General features: G+C 41.1%; 1 protein-coding gene across 3 annotated transcripts in view; it reads right to left on the bottom strand.

Moving 5' to 3' along the window:
• Positions 1-21,062, bottom strand: part of FRY (FRY microtubule binding protein) — a 274,917-nt gene that overhangs the window by 63,769 nt on the left and 190,086 nt on the right. For all 3 annotated transcript variants that reach the window (XM_037986846.2, XM_007960079.3, XM_073013220.1), the window contains exons 36-43: positions 16,628-16,710; positions 12,448-12,598; positions 11,811-11,914; positions 10,869-11,054; positions 7,603-7,801; positions 5,058-5,179; positions 1,583-1,770; positions 170-264 (exon numbers count right to left, since the gene is read on the bottom strand). In XM_037986846.2, coding sequence (XP_037842774.1) covers positions 170-264; positions 1,583-1,770; positions 5,058-5,179; positions 7,603-7,801; positions 10,869-11,054; positions 11,811-11,914; positions 12,448-12,598; positions 16,628-16,710 — 1,128 coding nt within the window. The remainder of the gene's footprint in view (positions 1-169; positions 265-1,582; positions 1,771-5,057; positions 5,180-7,602; positions 7,802-10,868; positions 11,055-11,810; positions 11,915-12,447; positions 12,599-16,627; positions 16,711-21,062) is intronic.

The raw sequence follows: 21,062 nt of genomic DNA, 5'->3' as shown, positions 1-21,062 counted from the left end.
GTGTATTATGACTTCTTTAACTTAAGAAAGTATTACACATACTTTTTCAGGTCATAAATATACTTCAAAAACTAAATTTTTTTCTTTGCACTTTGGCTAAAGTCCAGCATCTCCCAAATGCTCCAGGACAGTATACTTGATGTTAAAATATCATTAAGCTGATCCTCACCGGGACAATACAGTTAGGAGGTCACTGTTCTTCAAGCAGTCAGACAAGTTATCCACGGCCGCCTCCAAGGTAAGGAGCGCTTCCATTACATAACCCTGCCAAACATGCAAAGATAGCATTTTGTATTGCTTGTAACCATTGTTAACTTCCTGAAGAGAAATTTAATTAATGTACACTTTATTCCAATAACGTTACTGCTGCTTTAATTTATGAAGTCTGAAATAAGCTTTAAGGGCCACTTAGGAAATTCAGATGGCTTAGGAGTTAGCAGACAATCATAAAAATTTATTTCCTTATGTCTAAGAGCCTCAACAGATCACTTTCATTTGAAATCCGGCACCGAGGGGGGCAAGCATGACCCTCTGCTGAGGGGAGGGTGGCATCTGAGATGCAGTGCGGCAATGTTTGAAAGCCACAGATCAAGAGGAGAGGTACAGGAAGAGCTGCCTCCATGGTGTTTTCAATAGCACCTCTGACGGCCGAAAGGAGGAGGCAGGCAGTGTTTGTAGGTGTGCAGGCTTCCTCAGATGCAGGAACATTTCTTTTTTTCCTTTTTTTTTTGACATGGAGTCTCACTTCCATTGCCCAGGCTACAGTGCCATGGCACCATTTGGCTCACTGCAACCCCTGCCTCCTGGGTTCAAGTGATTCTCCTGCCTCAGCCTCCTGAGTAGCTCTGATTATAGGTGTGTGCCCCCACGCCGAGCTAATTTTTGTGTTTTTAGTGGAGATGGGGTTTCACCGTGTTGGCCAGCCTGACCTTGAACTCCTGGCCTCAAGGGATCTGCTCGCCTTGGCCTCCCAAAGTGCTGGGATTATAGCCATGAGCCACCGCCCAGCCAGGAATATTTCTGAAGGGAAAGAAGGACTTGGCCGGAGCCACAGAGCTTGTGATGCCAGTGACTCTCAACCTATTCAGCGCTGCCCAATCTCTGGGCTCTACCTTGAGGGCCTCCTTGTAGCAGTCACTCTCCATTCCTTCTTTAGCCTTTCTCAGTCTACTGGAGACTAACCATACAGAGAGAGGTAGTGCTTTGCACAGATACAGTGGAGGTCCCTGCTCTGGGCAGGGACACTGTATAACTGCATCTTGGGTTGGCAGCCAGAAACTCCAAACTATACAAAATAATCTCCTGGCCGCCTGCCAAATAAAACCAACCACAAAAACAAGGAAGAAGCCACCAGAGGATTTCCAGTTGTTGGCATATATAAAAGAGATACTATTCACTGAATTTCTAGAACAAGGCTCCTTGGAATAATTCTTGTAAATATAAAAGTCCACCTCTAAAATACATTGTACATGTCCAGATGGCTGGAATAATTGTTGAGAGAAAAAAGGCTCAAAAAAAGTTTACACCTCCTCGAGACAAGAGAGCTCATCCTTCATGAGCTCAGTGGTCTTTCCTTCCATACCTGAATCTCATCTCCATGTTCTCCGATCACCTCTACCAATCTTGAGAGAAGGTCAGATAAGGCATGTGCTGATAGAGGTTGCTTGAGGGCCCGGAATATCTGGAAGGACCGACCAGCATAGTGCCTTGAAGAGCTTGCGAGGGCTGTCTGCAATGCAACTTCACTCAACTGGTGCTCCAGATGGAAGCCTAGGGCAACAAGAGTCACAGAATGGGTTGGTCTCTACTCCACATGCTCTGAGGCATCAAAGTTACCTGTAAGTTTAAAACAGGCTAACAGCACAGGGCTACCTTGTAGTGGTACTTATTTACAAGTCAACCATTTTTTTTTTCTTTTTTTTGAGACAGGGTCTCACTCTGTTGCCCAGGCTGGAGCGCAGTGGCATGATCACAGCTCAATGCAGCCTCTACCTCCCGGGCTCAGGTGATCCTCCCACCCCAGCCTCCCAAGTAGCTGGGACTATAGGCATGTGCCACCATGCCTGGATAGTTTTCTGTATTTTTTATAGTGATGGGGTCTCACTATGTTGCCAAGGCTGGTCTTGAACTCCTGGGCTCAAGTGATCTGCCTGCTTTGCCTTCCTAAAGTGCTTGGATTACAGGCATGAGCCATCACATCAAGCTTTTTTTTTTTTTTTAAACAGGGTCTTTCTTTGTTGCCCAGGCTGGTCTTGAACTCCTGGGCTCAAGGAATCCTCCTGCCTCAGCCTACTGAGTCGCTGGGATTACAGGTGTGTGCCACTGCACCCACCTCATTTTAAAATAAAAACAAATTTTGAATAAATCTTAGGGAGGTCTAGTGTAGTAGAAAAAGGCTTTGGAACAAGATGGTCCTGGTATTGAATTAGGGGCTTTCTAACTCTGGGAAAGGAATTTGTTCTCCATGAACCTGTTTCCTTATCTTTAACTTGTCTCATACAGTTGTTGTGAAATTAAACAACTTACAAAGTGCCTAGTACAATGTCTGAAACATAACATAGGTTCACAAATGTATTATTATTTATTACTCTGCTATTTTCATATATTATTCTTCTGTACTACTTTTTTGCATAGAATACTCCTTTTTTTGTAAGTTTGTTAGAGTAGAGGAAATTTCAGAATAGAGGAAAGCTGTTAGTGGATCCATTCAACTCAAAACACAACTAAGATCTGTGCCAAAGTCTTTGCTTTATTGATAAGCAGATATTGAAGTACAGATACTGTGAATAAGGCAGCCATAATTTAAACTTTCACCTGAATATTTGTTTTTCCAATTGTACAAAGGTAATCTCAGTAATCAGAAAATCATTTGATTAGATGGGAATGAAAATGTAAGATAAAGCTCATGACTGAATTCCAGGTCATTAAATTCTATACTTGCCGTGCCTCTCTGCAGGGAGAAAAGCAGACTACAAGGGCAGAAGGACTGAAAGAAAACAGAGGCCTAGGCTGTCTCTATGACACAGAGGTTCTGCAGCACATTTGGCTGCTACATGAAAGTGGGTCAGAAGGGATAATTCAATGTCATTGTTCTTAGCTGCAGCCTGGCTACTTGACCCTAGGGACAAATAGATTATACAAGAAAATGTACCTGCAGAGAAAACAGAGGGCCCTGGAAAATTGACTTCGGACGCATTCACGGTAGTAAACATAGGATTAAACCCATGCAGGCAGTTTGTATCTTATGAATGATGCTTCAAAAAAGCTTTTTATGTCTTTATTTGTTTATCAAAGTAAAGGTTTGTTTACTTAGCCTATTTTATGTGTGGAGGTTAGGTACCCTGGCAAATGATTTTGTGATTTTATGTGTGGAGATTAGGTACCCTGGCAAATGACAAATGTGATTCAAATGGGCAAATGCTTGTTTAAATCACAACGAACCTGACGGCTAGAACTGTACTAGTAGGACTTCAGACTCCACCTTCACCACAACAGTGTCCTTTGAGAAAAGGAAAAGGTTTCTTTTTCTTTCCAGCCACATAGTGAATCTACACTTCCCAGTCTTCCTTGCAGTTAGGTGTGCCCAGGTGCCCGAGTTCCAGCCCATGGAATGTGGAAAAAAACCCACTGGATACCCCATTTAAGACTGGGGCATCAACTCATCCTGAGGAATCCTCTTCTCACTCTCTCTTCTTCCACCTGCTGGCTGGATGCAGAGGGCCCAGCAGAAGTCTCAGCCTAGAGGGTGGAACAGCCTCAGGATGGAGGGTCCCTGAAGCACATAGTGGAAGGCCACCTGCCAAACACCTGCACTGAACTCTTACAGGACCCAGGAATAACCTTCTGTTGTGTTAAGCCTCTGAGCTCTAGGGGCTGTTTGTTACAGCAGCTATGCTGCCCTGACTAACACAAGTGTTTCCAGGAACACATTGTGCATGTATAGAGAAAACAGGTCAAAAGTGGAAATGTACAAGGAAATCAGAATCAGTAAAAATTGATCGAGATGCAAAAAGATTTAGACTTTATGCAGCCTGAAGTACCCTCCAAGAATTCAGTATAAGGCATTTATATATTTTCTCATTTTCATTATTTTCATTCAATCAAAGATTTTAGATTAATTAATGGTTTACATACAAATAGTAAATTTCTTCCTTTGGGCTGTGTTCAATGATTAATTGGCTTTTGAGGTCTTAATATTTTAAACAAATTCCAAAGGGGAAACTGAAAACTAGAAACGGAAGTCTATTCCTGGAATGACTCTCCCATTTCAGTCTGTCAGTATCTTTTGTTTTTTAGTAAGTGTCCTCTGATAATGAAAAGATATGTGGCTGATCCAAAATGTTTCAAGCTGGGAAATGTGCTAATTATCAGAGCAGCTGGAAAAGCCAGGGAGCTGGATTTAATATCTTCAGTCTGGTGTGAGGGAAAAAAGGTAAAGATGGTTTTACAACATGATGAGGAACCAGATTTAAGTTTCACACACAAATCAGCCCAGGCCAACTTGGATCTGAAGGAATTCAGCAGAAGGAAAACACTTAAGTATCATGATGCTACGTCAATTTAAATAGGATTTACACTGTATTTAGAATATGCAATAGTCATTTGCACAGGAATTGTTAGCAAACACTTTTAAAGCCAAAAACATTTTATCACAATTTTTTTTTTTTTAAAAAAACAGTTTGACCCTTCAAGCAGCCATTTAACCAGACTATTTTTCATCATTGAGACTGATGAGAGTCAATTAATGAGATTTATTCCTCATAGCCTACTTTAAAGAAAATGTTATAGACACAGTTTAATTCTAGTAAGGTAAATAAAAGAAGTAGAACAAGTATGTTAGAAAAATTAATTGATACAGCATAATGCAAATATACATGGCATTAAATACCATGCATTTAGGAAGCATCCGAACAAGCTTCAGAACTCCCCTGTGAATATGCTCGTGCTATGGATGTAGAGTGCAGGACCATTCTAAAGGTGCTGTAATCATCACATAGAGACAGTGTCCATTACAGAACAATGCTGAAAGACGGATCTGTGCAAATAAGATGAAGTACCTGATTTGGAATCTTTAAATACAGATACAACGTGACGTAGAAAATTAGTGAGCTGTTCAGCACTCTTTGAATTTTGATTTTTAGGTGTGATGTCTTCATGGCACCAAAGTGGACCAAATGCCCTTAAACAAAACACACAAAATGTCAAAAATATAACTTTCATTTTGCATTTTTAAAACTATACATACAGTCCTGACTCCAAGCGTATAACATATTTAAATTTTTTGCAATCTATGCATCGGACAAAGGTCTAATCCCAACATCTATAAGGAACTTAAACAAATTTACAAGAAAAAACCAAAAAACCCTGTTAAAAAGTGGGCAAAGGACATGAACAGATACTTCTCAAAAGAAGACATACATGCAGCCAACAATCATATAAAAAAAGCTCAACATCACTGATCATTAAAGAAATGCAAATCAAAACCACAGTGAGATACCATTTCACACCAGTCAGAATGGCGATTATTAAAAAGTCAAAAAATAAAAGATGTTGGCAAGGTTGTGGAGAAAAAGGAAGGCTTTTACACTGTTGGTGTGAGTACAAACTAGTTCAACCACTGTGGAAGACATTGTGGCGATTCCTCAAAGACCCAGAGACAGAAATACCATTTGACCCAGCAATTCCATTACTGGGTATATACCCAAAGGAATATACATCGTTCTATTATAAAGACATATGCATGCATATGTTCATGGTAGCACTATTCCCAATAGCAAAGACATGGAATCAACCCAAGTGCCCATCAATGATAGACTGGATAAAGAAAATGTGGTATACACCACGGAATACTGTGCCACCATAAAAAGGTATAAGATTGTATCCTTTGCAGGGTCATGGATGGAGCTGGAGGCTATCATCCTTAGCAAACTAAGGCAGGAACAGAAAACCAAATACCACAAGATCTCACTTGTAAGTGGGAGCTGAATGATGAGAACACACGGACACACTGTGGGGAATAACACACACTGGGGCCTACCGGAGGGCGGAGGGTAGGAGAGAGAGGACTGGGAAAAACAATTAATGGATACTGGGCTTAATACCTGGCTGATGAAATAGCCTGTACAATAAACCCCCTTGACACGCGTTTACCTATGGAGCAAACCTGCACACCCTGCACGTGCACCCTTGAACTTAAAATGTAAGTTAAAAACTATTTTAAACAATTTTATGAATTATTTTGGAAGTACATTTCAGTCTTGAAAACCTTATCAGCATACTCCAAGCACATCTAATGTATGGAGTCATTTTGAAATGTTTTAAGTTAAATTCATTTACAAAATTAAAACCTCCCAATTCACCAGAACAGTGCTTGGCATATCATAAGTGCTACATGTTTGTTTAAGTAAAGTGATATCAAATGTTAAGTGAAATAAAGATTTAGACATGGACTCAATTTTCACATTTTAGCATTTGCATAGGTAAGGCTTTTATCAGGATCACATCAAGTTGCAAATACCATACAATCAAACTGAAGACATGGCCTCTGTCGTCTACTTGGTTTTCAACAGTAAGAATGGAATGGAGCCAGGCAGGAGAATTTCAGAGAAGAGTTATTCCAAATATGTTGTACTGACAGTTGGTGAGTGGTGACAATACTTTTCCTTTGCACAAATCATTCGGGTCTCTGCAGTACCCTGTATGTTCAGGCATACTGTCATGTAGGCACCATCAGCTCCTGTCCTAAGCTTCCTGCACATTAAATCCCACATTAAGTTGAGAGCTGCACAAAACAACCTGAATCATGAATTGTGGAAAGAAAATACTCTTTTTTATTGTTTGCATTAATTGATGCATTAGTTGAAGAAAGCAAGATCACATGAGATATTTATACACAGACTAGATTTCCGGGACTTAACTTGCTGAGAAAGGGGAGCATGCCACCCAGTCACAGGTAAGCATGCTTTACACAACTACCAGACCGTAGGGTGTTAGAAATCCTGGAGCCTTATGAGCTAAATGGTTAATGAGAAGAACCAGAAGACCTGACCAGGACCACTTGCAGTTTTTCTTGGTTTTGATTTATTAGTTTGACTCCTTTCCTATTATGCTTCCTATTGTTTCTGGTTTCTGACTGCCTTTTGCAAATGACTCTTTGGACCAGATGAATAGACAATGGTCCCCTTGGCAGCTGCTTCTGGGTTGACCACGGCTAATATCCTTGGTTTCCAGAGTGATGTTCTTTGCCAAGTCTCAGAACTACTAACCCCTGGCAGGTCTGATAATGACTAAAGGCATGCTCACTATGGGGCACGACCGTCTCCTGCCTCCATCTGCTGCATCACCATTATCCACAAAATCCCCTTGCCCATCAACTGTCACATCAGTGGGATCCTAGAAACTTCTACCAACGTCTGCCTTTCACAAATTGTATTCTTTGTATCTCAGTGTCTGCTCACACAGACTCCAGCAGTTGCAATTGAGAAGAGAAACGGGACTTTGTTAGAACCCCAGGATCACTTTTCCATCTGTGTGGTTTAAAGCGTTGGCAATTTTCCAAAAGACCAAGCTGCAAACAGCCACAGATTCCTAACCCCTTATTACCTGGTCGTCAGAAACTCAATGAGCTTGTTTGCCTTTTCATCTGTTTCAGCAGCTGTGTCCACGTCTTCTACCTCCTGGGTCATCTGTGGGAGGTTTCCACTGCTGCCTCCCAGACTGATGCTGGAGGAGGTGGAACTGGAGCTAAGCCCTGAGTCGGGCACTGGGGATGACTGGTCCTCTCTCAGGAAGTCAAAGCCACCTGGTGGGAGAAGAAGGTCAAGGAGGGATGTACTAGGCAGTGTGCCTGTCAGCATGCTTAATGAGGTCCACCGAGGAGGGCAGAGAAGTGTGGAGTTATTTAAATTCTGGGGAGAAAATGGTTGATTTTGGCTGTGGCTATGATTAGATAAGACTGACAGTTTTTCTTTGTTTAGGGAATCAGTTGCACTGCTGTGTAAATGAGTGTGTCTTTGGGACTAGGATGTGATCTGCTGCTTTCTACTCTGCTGTTTTGGTCGATACTTTCTATAAAAGAAAGGTTATGTGTGTGTGTTTGTATGCATGTATGGACCAGGCGAATGACCAGTTCAACTACAACAGATCATCTACTGACTGCTCTTAATAAATTATTCCTGGGTATTAGTCTACTTAAACATGTGAAATGGGCTGGGCACGGTGGCTCACGCCTGTAATCTCAGCACTGTGGGAGGCCGAGGCGGGTGGATCACGAGGTCAGGAGATCGAGACGATCCTGGCTAACCTGGTGAAACCCCGTCTCTACTAGAAATACAAAAATTAGCCTGGCGTGGTGGCGGGCGCCTGTGGTCCCAGCTGCTTGGGAGGCTGAGGCAGGAGAATGGCATGAACCCAGGGGGTGGAGCTTGCAGTGAGCCGGGATCATGCCACTGCACTCCAGCCTGGGCAACAGAGCGAGACTCCATATTGGGGGGGGGGGGGGGAAACATGTGAAATGATACCCTGTTTGAGGATACCAGTCACTTAATGGCTGGTTACTTATACATAATGTTTTTGAGTAAATGTGCCCAGAAGCTTTAGTATTGTGTATATAATGATATATTTTAATAGAATATGTATTACGGTATTCAAAGAAATATGACATAAGCAAATACTGTTTCTTTGCTACATACTTGGTTGACATTCTACACCTCTGGATAGGCTGTGGGTTTGAAAATGCATATATGCAACTATCCCTTTTCCCCTATTTAATAATCATAAAAAGTATGTAGGCCGGGCGCGGTGGCTCAAGCCTGTAATCCCAGCACTTTGGGAGGCCGAGACGGGCGGATCACGAGGTCAGGAGATCGAGACCATCCTGGCTAACCCGGTGAAACCCCGTCTCTACTAAAAAATACAAAAATCTAGCCGGGCGAGGTGGCGGGCGCCTGTAGTCCCAGCTACTCGGGAGTCTTGAGGCAGGAGAATGGCGTGAACCCGGGAGGTGGAGCTTGCAGTGAGCTGAGATCCGGCCACTGCACTCCAGCCTGGGTGACAGAGCGAGACTCCGCCTCAAAAAAAAAAAAAAAAAAAAAAAAAAAGTAGTACTGGTGTGTGTCTGATAGATACACTGAATTAGAGATGAGGAGTCCTGGGTTTGAATAACATTTCTGTCACTTATAGCGTAGCCTCAGGGAATTTATGTAATTCTCTGTATCTCAGTGTCCTATTATAATAAAGTCAAGACAATAATTTCTGTCACACACATTTTTAGTGTGTATTTGAAAGCAACTATAGTTGAAACTAGGTGCTTAATAAATGTTATAAAAAAAAGAACATTTCGCATATTCTTTGTACACCTCTTCCCTGGGTCCTGTAGAACCAGTCACTTTAGCTATCTACTCTTTGTCTTGCCTATGAATATTGTATGCGTTTTTGGTAAATCTTCAATTTAAATCATTTTATACCACATCGATGGTATAATAAATGCAAAACTGATGTACAGAGATACACAACTTATCAGATACCACAATTTTCTCTGCCTAACATTTGAAAAAATTATATTCTTATCCTCAGGACTTACAGCAGCTAGAACTCTTCATTTTAATTAAACATCTACAGCAAAGGGAGTTTTATGTTTCTAAGAGGCTATTGATAGGTTATTTTCAATTAAGTGTAGATAATGATGATTTCATGTTTGTTTTCCAAAGAACTATGTTAACATCTATTAGAAGCCAATACAGTGGTGGGCGTAAGTGATAAATAAAAGGTACACCCTTTTCACAGTAATGTAGAAAGCACACAGTGACGTGTGAAATGTCGCACCGTAGCTAGTGCCAATGCAATGTGTAAAATAAATAGGTTAAAAAAAAATTAGCCAGGCGTGGTGGCTCATGCCTGTAATCCCAGCACTTTGGGAGGCCGAGGCGGGTGGATCACGAGGTCAGGAGATGGAGATCATCCTGGCTAACATGGTGAAACCCTGTCTCTACTAAAAATAGAAAAAATTAGCCGGGTGTGGTGGCGGGTGCCTGTAGTCCCAGCTACCGAGGAGGCTGAGGCAGGAGAATGGCGTGAACCAGGGAGGCGGAGCTTGCAGTGAGCCAAGATCATGCCACCGCACTCCAGCCTGGGGACAGAGTGAAGACTCCGTCTCAAAAAAAAAAAAAAAAAAAAAAAAAAATTAGTCCCTGAAGTCTGTTAGTTGGTAATCTTCATCATCATTTTAAGATATTTTAAATGTTCTGGTTCTAAATGAAAACCAGTATTACCTGTTGGGATAAAGTTTTCATGAACGGCTTGACATGGCAGAGTAATTTCTTTGACTCAGCTAATGCTATCTGTTCCTGTTTCTAAGGATAATTTTTTTTGGTTTCAAAACAGCAATGGTTTTTAACAGGCTCCCACTAATGGCGTCTTCAAGGAAAAGGTCAGTCATTCAATAAAGTGAAAATTCCTTTATGGGCACTAGAAGACACACAAGTGATATATCCGGCACCCTGGCTGTGACCTGCTCTCAGGCAGCAGCAATGGTCACTGTTTTGTGCGTTCTCACCCTTTGGTGTTCTACACTGCTGCTCCTGGCCAATGGGCACTTACACTTCCAATGCATCAGGAGGAACATATTCAATGGGGGCAGCAATCATAGATATAACCAGGAAAAATATATTTTAAATATTCAATAATAAAGCTTTTGAGAGGCAAGTTCACATCGAGTGAAATGGTGTGTATTTACTGTACTGTTGATTTACCACGTGGAAAGTTGGAGGTCATAGCATGAGAGAAGTTAACTTGGGCTCTACTGGCACCTGCAGTTAGTTATCTCTGCGTTTGTAACTGTCCTAGGCTCTCTACCAGTCGTTCTCTGTTACCTGTATAGAGATATTCAGGTTGGTAAGCTGGCTGCACAGTTAGAGTCTTAGCTTCACCCATCTCTCGGGTCTGCAGGAGCACAGAAGCAATGGAATGGAAATTGCTGTTGCAAGAGAGGGCAATCAAGAGGTGAAGAAGCAGTTTTTTGCTGTGTTCAAAGACTTCAGGCCGGTAGTGGTCTAAACCTGGAACAAAACAGTAGAATCTCAGTATAAACAAACGTTAAGCTCGTTTAGATTCCAGGGATAGTAAAGATTCCAGGATACTCAGGAGGAACATGTTAAAAGAATGTTTAGTTTTCTTTGTTATTGTTTGTGTTACCAACATACAGAAGTTGGGCTTAGGAAAAATAAAATGCTTTATTTCTTAAGTAAAATGGTCTCATAAAATGCTGATAGATGAACTTTTCTTGACCTCTCTGTAGCATGTGATGTGGTTAGCATTCCTTCTTCTTGAGATGTTCTCTTCCTTGGATATCCCTGTTACTGAAAGATTCCAATTTTATTAGTCTCTTTCTAACTGAATTTCTGAGTTTCCCTGGCTGGTTCCTCTTCCCATTTTTGCTCTAAAAAGCTCAGGGCTTGGCCCACTCTGTTCTATATCCTTTCTTTTTATACGCTGACTATGCCTCATAGCTTAAAATTTACCACTTCAGCCAAAGACTCTCAAACAGGCCCAACTTATTTTGGATATCTTTGTAGATGTGGCACTAGTGAGATACCACTATATTTACACGGTAGAAATAGAGCAATTTCAAACAGTGACCAAGTAGCTGACATTTCAGAGCAGATGTCACAAAAGGGCAATGAAAAGTGGTGGAGATCAAATATTCCCAAAATGAGTCAAACAGGAATGATGTCAATGTGAAAGGAAATCTCTATGGATTACTTCTGCATATTTTTAACCCGATTGGCTAGAATGCCTTTTAGATCCAGTCTTACCTAAGAAGACAGCATGAAGTAATAATGGTAGATGAAGCGCCCAATCTTCTCGTACACTGTGATCTACCACCATCTCAGTCATAAAAATTACAGCAATATTGCACCTAATCAATGAAATAATGAAATTAATGCAACTTCTGAAGGGGATAGAAATACTAGTAGATCATTAAGTTACAGTTCAATATAACTCTTAAGTGTTTTTAAAACATTATATAAGGCTCTTATTCCAGGGAAATAGAGTTTAACTTGTAACACAGCATAGAGCTCCACAACAAGAAGAAACACTGGTTGAGCTAATCACACTAGTCACTAGGTAATAAGAGCTAAGAGATGAAGAGAAATCAAAGACAAGGTCCCTCTCATCAAGTTGCTTACAGTCTAAAAAGCATCACAGAATGCATGCCCATATCCAGATTACATCAAGGAGAAATTCAAAGGTCAGAGGCAGCTTTGAATGTTGATTAATATTTGATCACACTCTGCTAATATGCTGGAAGCTGGCAGTCAAATCAGGCAGGATCCCACTGATTGATAAGATCATTTAATGTGGTGGGACCTGGACTAGGTTTTTCTCTTGTCATAGGTAGAAAAGTCCAGTCAAAGCCAAGGTTTCCTTCCCCCCACACATGCTGCTCACCTATGGAGTGGCCCCCGGGGAGTGATAGTCTCTGGGAGATAGTCAACCAGGGGGGCCCAGCATCCTCCTGTACAAGGCATCGGTAAGGGCTGCGGCTGCTTGGTCTCTGTAATAGTCAGCAACCAGCCCGTGTAGGGAGAAATTGGATCATCTGCAGGGTGAAAAAGACAACTGTGCTTTATTTTCAGGGAGAGGAGACTTGTTTTCTCTACTTGATGTTTTCAGAATAAATTTTATAAATGTATGCTTGTAAAAATAACTTTACTTTTCATTTTTTAATTTTTTTTAGGGACAGGGTCTCGCTGGCACCTAGGCTGGAGTGCATTGGATCAATCAAAACTCACTGCAGGGCTGGTTACAGTGGCTCACGCCTGTAATCCCAGCACATTGGGAGGCTGAGGTGGGTGGATCACCTGAGGTCTGGAGTTTGAAACCAGACTGGCCAACATGGCAAAAACCCATCTCTACTAAAAATGCACACACACACACACAAAATAGCCTGGCATGATGGCACGTGCCTGTAAGCCCAGCTACTTGGGAGGATGAGGCAGAAGAATCGCTTGAACCTGGGCACTCACAGTCTAGGCGACAGAGTGAGATTCTGTTTGAAAAACAAAAACAAAAACAAAAAAAAACCTCACTGAAGTTTCAAATTCTGGGGCTCAAGAGATCCTCCTGTCTTAGCCTTCCAAGTAGCTGGGACTACAGGCATGTGCCACCACACCTGGCTAATTAAAAATTTATTATTTTTTAAAATAGATGGGGTCTCAACATGTTGCTCATGCTGGTCTCAAACTCCTGGACTCAAGTGATCTTCCCACCTTGGCCTCCCAAAGTTTTGGGATTACAGGTGTGAGTGCCTGGCCAGAAATAACTTTCTAATGATTTCATTTGGTGAGTATGAATTACATGATCAAATGGGTTAGAATTACTTGTTTGGGTAACTACTTGAATAGTTATTACTTGGTAACTAATTTATAGTTATTCATTATAAAGCAAAACAGAATACAGATATACAAAAAGAAAAACATTAAATCATGTTGAATTCCCATCTCTATGAAAACTTACTCTTCCTCCAGTCTTCCTTATCTCAATAAAGCACAATTTTGGCTGGTCGCGGTAGCTCACCCTTGTAATCCCAGCACTTTGGGAGGCCGAGGTGGGTAGATGACTTGAGGTCTATGTTCCACAGAGCAGACAGACCAATTCTTTTAAAACAAGTTCAGTAGTGTCTCTTTCTCTGCTCAACACCCTCCAGTGGCTCCCCACAAATCCATATCCATGGCCTTCAAGGCCTTACCAGGTCTTCCCCCTCCATGTTCCTCTCCTGGCTTATCTCCTACCAGCGCACCCTTGCTCACCCCACTGCACTCATCCTAGCTTCCTTGCTGTTCTGTGATCAGGCTGGGCCCCATACAGCCTCAGGGCCCTTATGTCTGCTGCTTCCTATGGCTGGGATGCTCATCTGCAGACAGTTGCATGGTTCATTTCTTTGCTTCATTCATGTCTCTGCCCCAATATCACCTTACTACAGCAGCTTTCCTTGACCACTCTATTTAAATTGACCCCCAACCCCAATCAGTTTCTACCCTGCTTGCCCTGCTTTAGTCCCTCCCCCTCCACCCATGGATCACCAATTCACCCGCACCACCTCCCTCCCCAACTCTAATGTAATCTCCAGGAGAGTGGGAACTACTTCTGTTCTGTTCATTGCTTTTTCTCTACTACCTACAATGGTGCCTGGCACATGGAAAGGATCAATAAATATTTGTTGAATGAATGAACTTCACAATATTATCTATAAAGTAAGTACAGGCCGGGTGCAGTGGCTCATGCCTGTAATCCCAGCATTTTGGAAGGCCCCGGCAGGTGGATCACTTGAGGTCAGGAGTTCAAGACCAGCGTGGCCAACATGGTGAAACCCCCTCTCTACTAAAAATATAAAAATTAGCTGGGTGTGGTGGTGCACACCTGTAGTCCCAGCTACTCAGGTGGCTGACACAGCAGAATCACTTGCACCCCAGAGGCAGAGGCTGCAGAGAGCCAAGATCGTGACATCGCACTATAACCTGGGCTATGGGTGAGACCCTGTCTCAAAAACAATAATAAAAATAAAATAAGTACAGCAACACGTTTCACGTTTATTTCTTATCATGCTCCCAAAGCAGGCCAGCAGCATTTAAGACGAGCAATACAGGTGGGCACAGGATTTAACCCAGGTATTTAGCTGCAGAGAAGCTGGTTTATTCTTGGGATCAGTTTATGTATTAAGAGGAAGAATATACTACGTCGTCTTTATGCAATTTTATAATAATATAATTTTTCTTTGCTTCATTTCTGCAAGGTAGTGTGAAGTCATTGATTTGATGCTGCTGGCCCAGTGTAGAATGCTGGCTTTAACACTGACAGAGCTGGTGGAGGTGTGTCTTCCTGTTGTGACAACTGAGGCTCTGAATGAGGACAGGTACCAGAAAACCAGAACCAAGAACACCCCACTTCTCATGGGATGTGGCTAAGAGGGTTTCAGTGGAAAAGGTCAGGACTTCCCTCAGGAAGAGTGACTACTGCCTTTTTCTAACACACTGACAAGTGAGCAACCAGAACCCTGTAATTCTATGCCATGAAGCTTGGCCACAACAATTTTAGCCTGGAAAAAATTTAAAGCAGGTGCACTAGTAACTCATCTCAGTTCTAACTCTCAGCAAATTACCTACAAGTAACTTACTTGCAGCAAATTTAACTTCTCAGATAATCATCCAGGATAAGTCAGTTGCCAAATGCACTGCTAGGTAACTAGCTACTCTTCAATAAAACTTGAAAGGGAAACAAAAAGGGAGAATATTGAAGAATTAAAAAGTAAATGGTGAGATTTCTGTTAGGAAAGGATATGTTATTCTTTGTTTCAGTGATGTTTTCAGATATATATCCAATCAGCCAAAATGTGCTGAGAGGAATTAAGGTGGCCTACACTTAAATTTTTCTGTCCTCAAACTTTGGGTTACCAGATATTGCCACAGTAACCAGACTTTTCTTGAACCAACTCTCCATTTCTCAAGTACTACTTTCCTCATCTCTAAAATCTGGTGCCTTCTACAAGTAATGGTCTACGGTCCTGAGATTTGACTATTCAGGGTTTGGATGGTACAATCCCCTGAGGGGACACACAAAGGAAGGAAAACACAAACAGCTTTATTTCACTTCCTATTGACAGCTCTAGAGAAAGTTTTATAGCTAAAACTTAACCTAGAGCATGATAATTACATATGGATTTTAGACACGCCTTCCATTAGTATTTTAATGGTGGAGAACTGCCTGTCTGTGCATTCACGAGTAGAACAAGGGTAGCTGAAACATGGCCTCATTGGAACCACCTAGCTCTTACCTGACATCACACATTTCCGTAAAAACAAAACAATTCAAAACAACAACTCAAAGCACCAACTTACGAAATGAACTTAACTCATGAAAGATGAGTATATTTACAATTTCTGACAAAATAGAATAAATCCTACAAGATACTTTACAGATTTCATTAGCAAATCTAAAATGTCACTGGGAGGGTTCTTCGGTTTCAGAATTTCTGTAACTTGTGACCAACTAATACTCTGTATCTGCTCAATATCTACAGAAGCTGTCCAGAGCTCACACAAAATCAGTAAATGCACTGACCTTTTTGGTTTCCCCAACTACCGGAAGAAATTCCTGTCACAAAGCTAACTCCCGGGTTAGCAAGCTTTTCATTAGGCTATGGAGACTATGCCGTTGAGAAATTCCACATGAGAACAGATCCTATCCTGAGTGAGCAGACTTTCAAAGCTTCAAGGTTAAACCCACTCGCAAGATAGGTGGAAAAACTGAACCACAACATTTGTTTTCTAATGGGACTATGACTTAGTGTATTTTCCCCAGATGCATCACCAAGAAAAAAATGTCAAGAATATAAAAACATAGGAGTGGGATGGTAGTTTGAATTTTTATAATTTTGATTTGTCCATGGTTTGGCTTTTTTTTTTTTTTAAACTTTTGAGGATGCTGATGCTCATCTGCGTAGGTGGATTAAATGGTTACTTAATATTTATGGGCCCTTTTAGTAATCAGATCAAGAATAATAAGAACACTCATTTTCTATCCTCTGACCACTTGCGTTCCGTCTGAAAGCCCACAGCCTGTTGGTACTTACTTTTATCCTCATCATAGGATCCTCCAGAGCTATTGCTGTATCTTGACTCGAGGCGAGTGTGGGCTCTGATGACATTACTAAACCTTCAAATACAAGCACAACCGGAATGAAATATTAACATGTGTGTATATATGCTCTTTTTTTTTTTTTTTTTTTTTTTTAGATGGAGTCTCACGCTATAGCCAGGCTGGAGTGCAGTGGTGCGATCTTGGCTCACTGCAATCTCCACCTCCCAGGTTTAAGCGATTCTCCTGCCTCAGCCTCCTGAGTAGCTGGGACTACAGATGCCTGCCACGTTTTTGTATTTTGTTTTTTTGTAATGCCCAGCTAAGTTTTGTATTTTTAGTAGAGACAGGGTTTCACCATGTTGGCCAGGATGGTCTCGATCTCCTGACCTCATGGTCCACCCGCCTCAGCCTCCCAAAGTGCTGGGATTACAGGCATGAGCCACCGCGCCTGGCCTATGCTCTTACTTATAAACTATGATTTAGCAGTTGTTTTTTCAGTTGCTAGTTCCAATGGTGCTTTTCTTAAAGGAATGCTGTAAAAAATTATACCCCAAACATTTCTTGTTTTCTTGAGAGGGTCAGTGGTCACTTTTGCTCATAAGCAAAGTCCAAACCTTGAAAAGATAAAAATTTTAAGCCTAATATTTCAGTTGAACTAGAAAATGGTAACATTTGCTATGGAAAGAAAATGGGCATGATGCTGAATAACATGATTCCCTTATTTACATAGCCTGACACACAGTAGGTGGTCAATAAATATTTCCTGAATGATTAAACAACTGAAAGTACATAGAATGGGAAATACGCAAACATAGTTATAATAAATCTTGGACTTTACCCAGCATTAAAGTTTCTCTTAAAATAGTTTGAGAGTGTTCAGGGTATTGGGAGCAAGTCCCCCAAAATCTGGCCATAAACTGGCCCCAGAACTGGCCATAAAATCTCTGCAGCACTGTAACATGTTCATAATGGCCCTAATGCCCAAGCTGGAAGGTTGTGGGTTTATGGGAATGAGGGCAAGGAACTCCTGGCTCAAAACCGCTTAAAGGCATTCTTAAGCCACAGACAATTAGCATGAGCGAACTGTGTCTTAAGGGTGTGTTCCTGCTGCAGTTAATTCGGCCCATCCCTTCGTTTCCCATAAGGGATACTTTTAGTTAATTTAATATCTGTAGAAACAATGCTAATTACTGGTTTGCTGTTAATAAATATGTGGGTAAATCTCTGTTCAGGGCTCTCAGCTCTGAAGGCTGTGAGACCCCTGATTTCCCACTTCACACCTCTATATTTCTGTGTGTGTGTCTTTAATCCCTCTAGCGCCACTGGGTTAGGGTCTCCCCGACCCAGCTGGTCTTGGCACAGGGAAAGGTCCTAGTTGGAGAGTAATTTAACCAGAGGGACTCTTTGGTCTGGTTTCTCTTGTGGCTTGTTAAGAAGTAATCCCCGCCCAAAACAAACAAACAAACAAACAAAAAACAGAAACAAAAATAAAACAACAAAGAAAATAAAAATGGTGAAGTATAGTAATTCATAGACATCATCTTATTTAATCTTGCTCATTCATCTTTGAGATAAGCATTATTTATTCTACAATGAGGAAACTGAGGACAAGTGAAGTTATACACCTTGTTTAGTGTTGACCACAGGGAGGTGGCGGTGCAGGAGGCCTTCGGTGCCATGCCAACTCCCCGCATAGAACACGAAGCTTTAAGGCTGAGCTCTCTCTCACTAGCTCTGTAACCATGGCCAAGGCCTCTACCTCCTTGGGGAACTTGTTTCCACAATTGCAAGAAGGGCATCATAATAATACTCTGTCTTTTATTTAATTGGGGTTGTTTGAGGGATCAAAAGAAAGGACGTGAGAGTGTTTCCAAAACTGCAAGACACTGTCTGACTATAAGGTATTAGTTACTATGCTTCTACCTAGGATTTCTAGAAAGAAATCAATAGCGTATTTCTCAAACAAAGGTCTACAACGTAGGGCAAGGGTGTAGTTCAGGGGCAGTGTGGGCAAAATGGTATGTCTATATTTATTTTATATAAAATGACACACAGCAGGTTTTATCAACTTAATATATATGTAGCCAAAGCAAAGAACTAAGGCAATCTAGAAATACCTGGAAAACTCAAGCCAAAATAGGTGTGTCCCTCTACATTACTGACCGGGTATTCTGACTTAACTCATAACAGATGAATACTCTATTTTTTTAGGGACACTGGAAGGTGCAGGGCTATTGCTGTCCTCACTAACGTGTGGAGAAAGAGTAATGTTTCAGCAAAAAGTCCTGGATGTGCCATTAAGCTGCCCATCTTGTCCCAGGTGTACAACCTTAGAGCACTGCATCGGTGATTCGGATTTGCTGAATTACAGAAATGTACTGTAATGAGCTCGGTTTTATTCACTTCTTAGATATTTGCACCAGCATTTCCCCGCTCCTGACAGCTATCTTTTCCCCAGTAACTTCATACCTCAAACATTCTTCACTGTTAAATATTCTGGGCATTTGTGAATCTATAAGAACAGAGTAACTAAGACATTGATCAGTTTAGCTTCATACAAATCGGCCAACTAAATCAGACTGTAAGTATTTATGAAAATAAACTGGAAAAGGACAAACTTATTACCTTCTGAAGTTCTTTAATCATATTTATGCTGATAAATGCAAAGTGATAAACAGCATCTGCTAAGCCCAGACATCATTCAGAAAGGAACAAAAGCATGGTGGTGAAAGAATGGCACATCTGCAGGTTTCCGTTGGATGGAGAACGCCACGGCACTTCCAGCTACCATGAACTGTGCTCTATGTCGGGGTTTAAATCGTGCCTGGAGGGCCCGGACAGGGAAGAATTACAGGATGGATGGCAACTGTCTCTTTTCCCTTTTGAGTTGGATTTAAAGGGGTGTTGGGTGGAGTTTATTTATGAGGCTGGAATAAAGGGGAGGAGCAAGTCCCTTCCAGACTGTTCTCCTTTTTCTGGAGAAGACTAAAACCACAGTGTAGCAAAGTGTATGTCTGGCAAGGAAAAAGTAAAAAACTGATTCCCAAGTGTAAAATCTGTTATTTTCCTTTGCTTTTCTGGGTTGATGAGGCTTATTTTGGGTCTGGTCCCTGGAAGAATTTCAAGGATTAAGTAGAATCTTTGATGCCTTTTAACATCAAAGGTATATACCTTAAGAAATACATCATGAAAAGAGCTCTGGTAAGAGAAAAATTAGAAGGATGAAATGTTCCCCTCAGTTTTACCTTGTTGATTTAGCTCAAATTAATAATACTTAGATAACTGAACTAATAGTTAATATATATTAATGCATATCAACACTATCAATTTAGATAGAAATTATTTCTGTTTCAACACAGATCATTCAAAATTTACACAGATGAGGTTAACTGCTTTAGCTGCCTATGAAAAATCCCTTCATGGGCATATAAATTTATAAAAATATTTTATTAAGATTGATGTACTGAAAATACTTATGGCTGGATGCAGTCACTCACACCTGTAATCCCAGCCTTTAGGAGGCTGAGGTGGGAGGATCAGTTGAGTCCAGGAGTTTGAGACCAGCCTGGGCAACATAGTGAAACCCCATCTCTACAAGAAATAAAAAAATGAGCGAGGTGTGGTGGCACATGTCTGTACTCCCAGCTACCCAGGAGGCTGAAGCAGGAGGACTGCTTGAGCCTGGGATGCTGAGCTTGCAGTGAGCTGTGATTTCGTGCATTTCAGCTTACGTGACAGAATGAAACCCTGTCTCAAAAACAAAAACTTATGAAGATTGTTTCTGCATACTTTAAAAATTGCTATAAACTACTCTTTTAATATGTTCATTTTGATGCCTAGTAAAATAAACTATATGAAAAATCTTAGAGTGTAGGTGTACTTTCTGTTACGATTTCTGACAGTTTTTAAAAAGTTTTATTAATACACAATAGATGTACCTTTTTCAGGGTAGATGTGAACATTTGATACATGCATTCAATGTGTAAATATCAAATCAGGGTAATTGGGATATCCATCATCTTAAATATTTATTTTTTCTTTATGCTAGGAACTTACGAATTATTCTCTTCTAGTTATTTTGAAATGTTTAATAGATTACTGTTGACTTGAATAGCTTTTTTTAAAAAAAAAACGGAATGTTATAAAACTTGCTTTTCCTTTTCTTACTTTGGCTACTGGGGCCTTAAGATTAGGTTAACGTTAAGTTGTAGTTTTCCTTAGTCAGGACTTAAGACACCAATTATCTTCTCCTCCTCTTAGCTTGGCACATATTCTTTTACTCTTGTTTTAACGTTCTTTCACTTAAGCTACACGGTTTGTTTGTGCTTTTGTCAGTAGGAACGGTATCATTAAATATTACTGAGTCACATCAAAGAAACACTAATCTAGTTGTAAAGAACACGGAGCCAAGGTGGCCATTTTGTCCA

This window comes from Chlorocebus sabaeus, chromosome 3 (assembly GCF_047675955.1).
Source record: "Chlorocebus sabaeus isolate Y175 chromosome 3, mChlSab1.0.hap1, whole genome shotgun sequence".
Taxonomy (NCBI): domain Eukaryota; kingdom Metazoa; phylum Chordata; class Mammalia; order Primates; family Cercopithecidae; genus Chlorocebus; species Chlorocebus sabaeus.
Note: the sequence above shows the minus strand (reverse complement) of the source record. Positions and strands in the feature narration are given on the sequence as shown.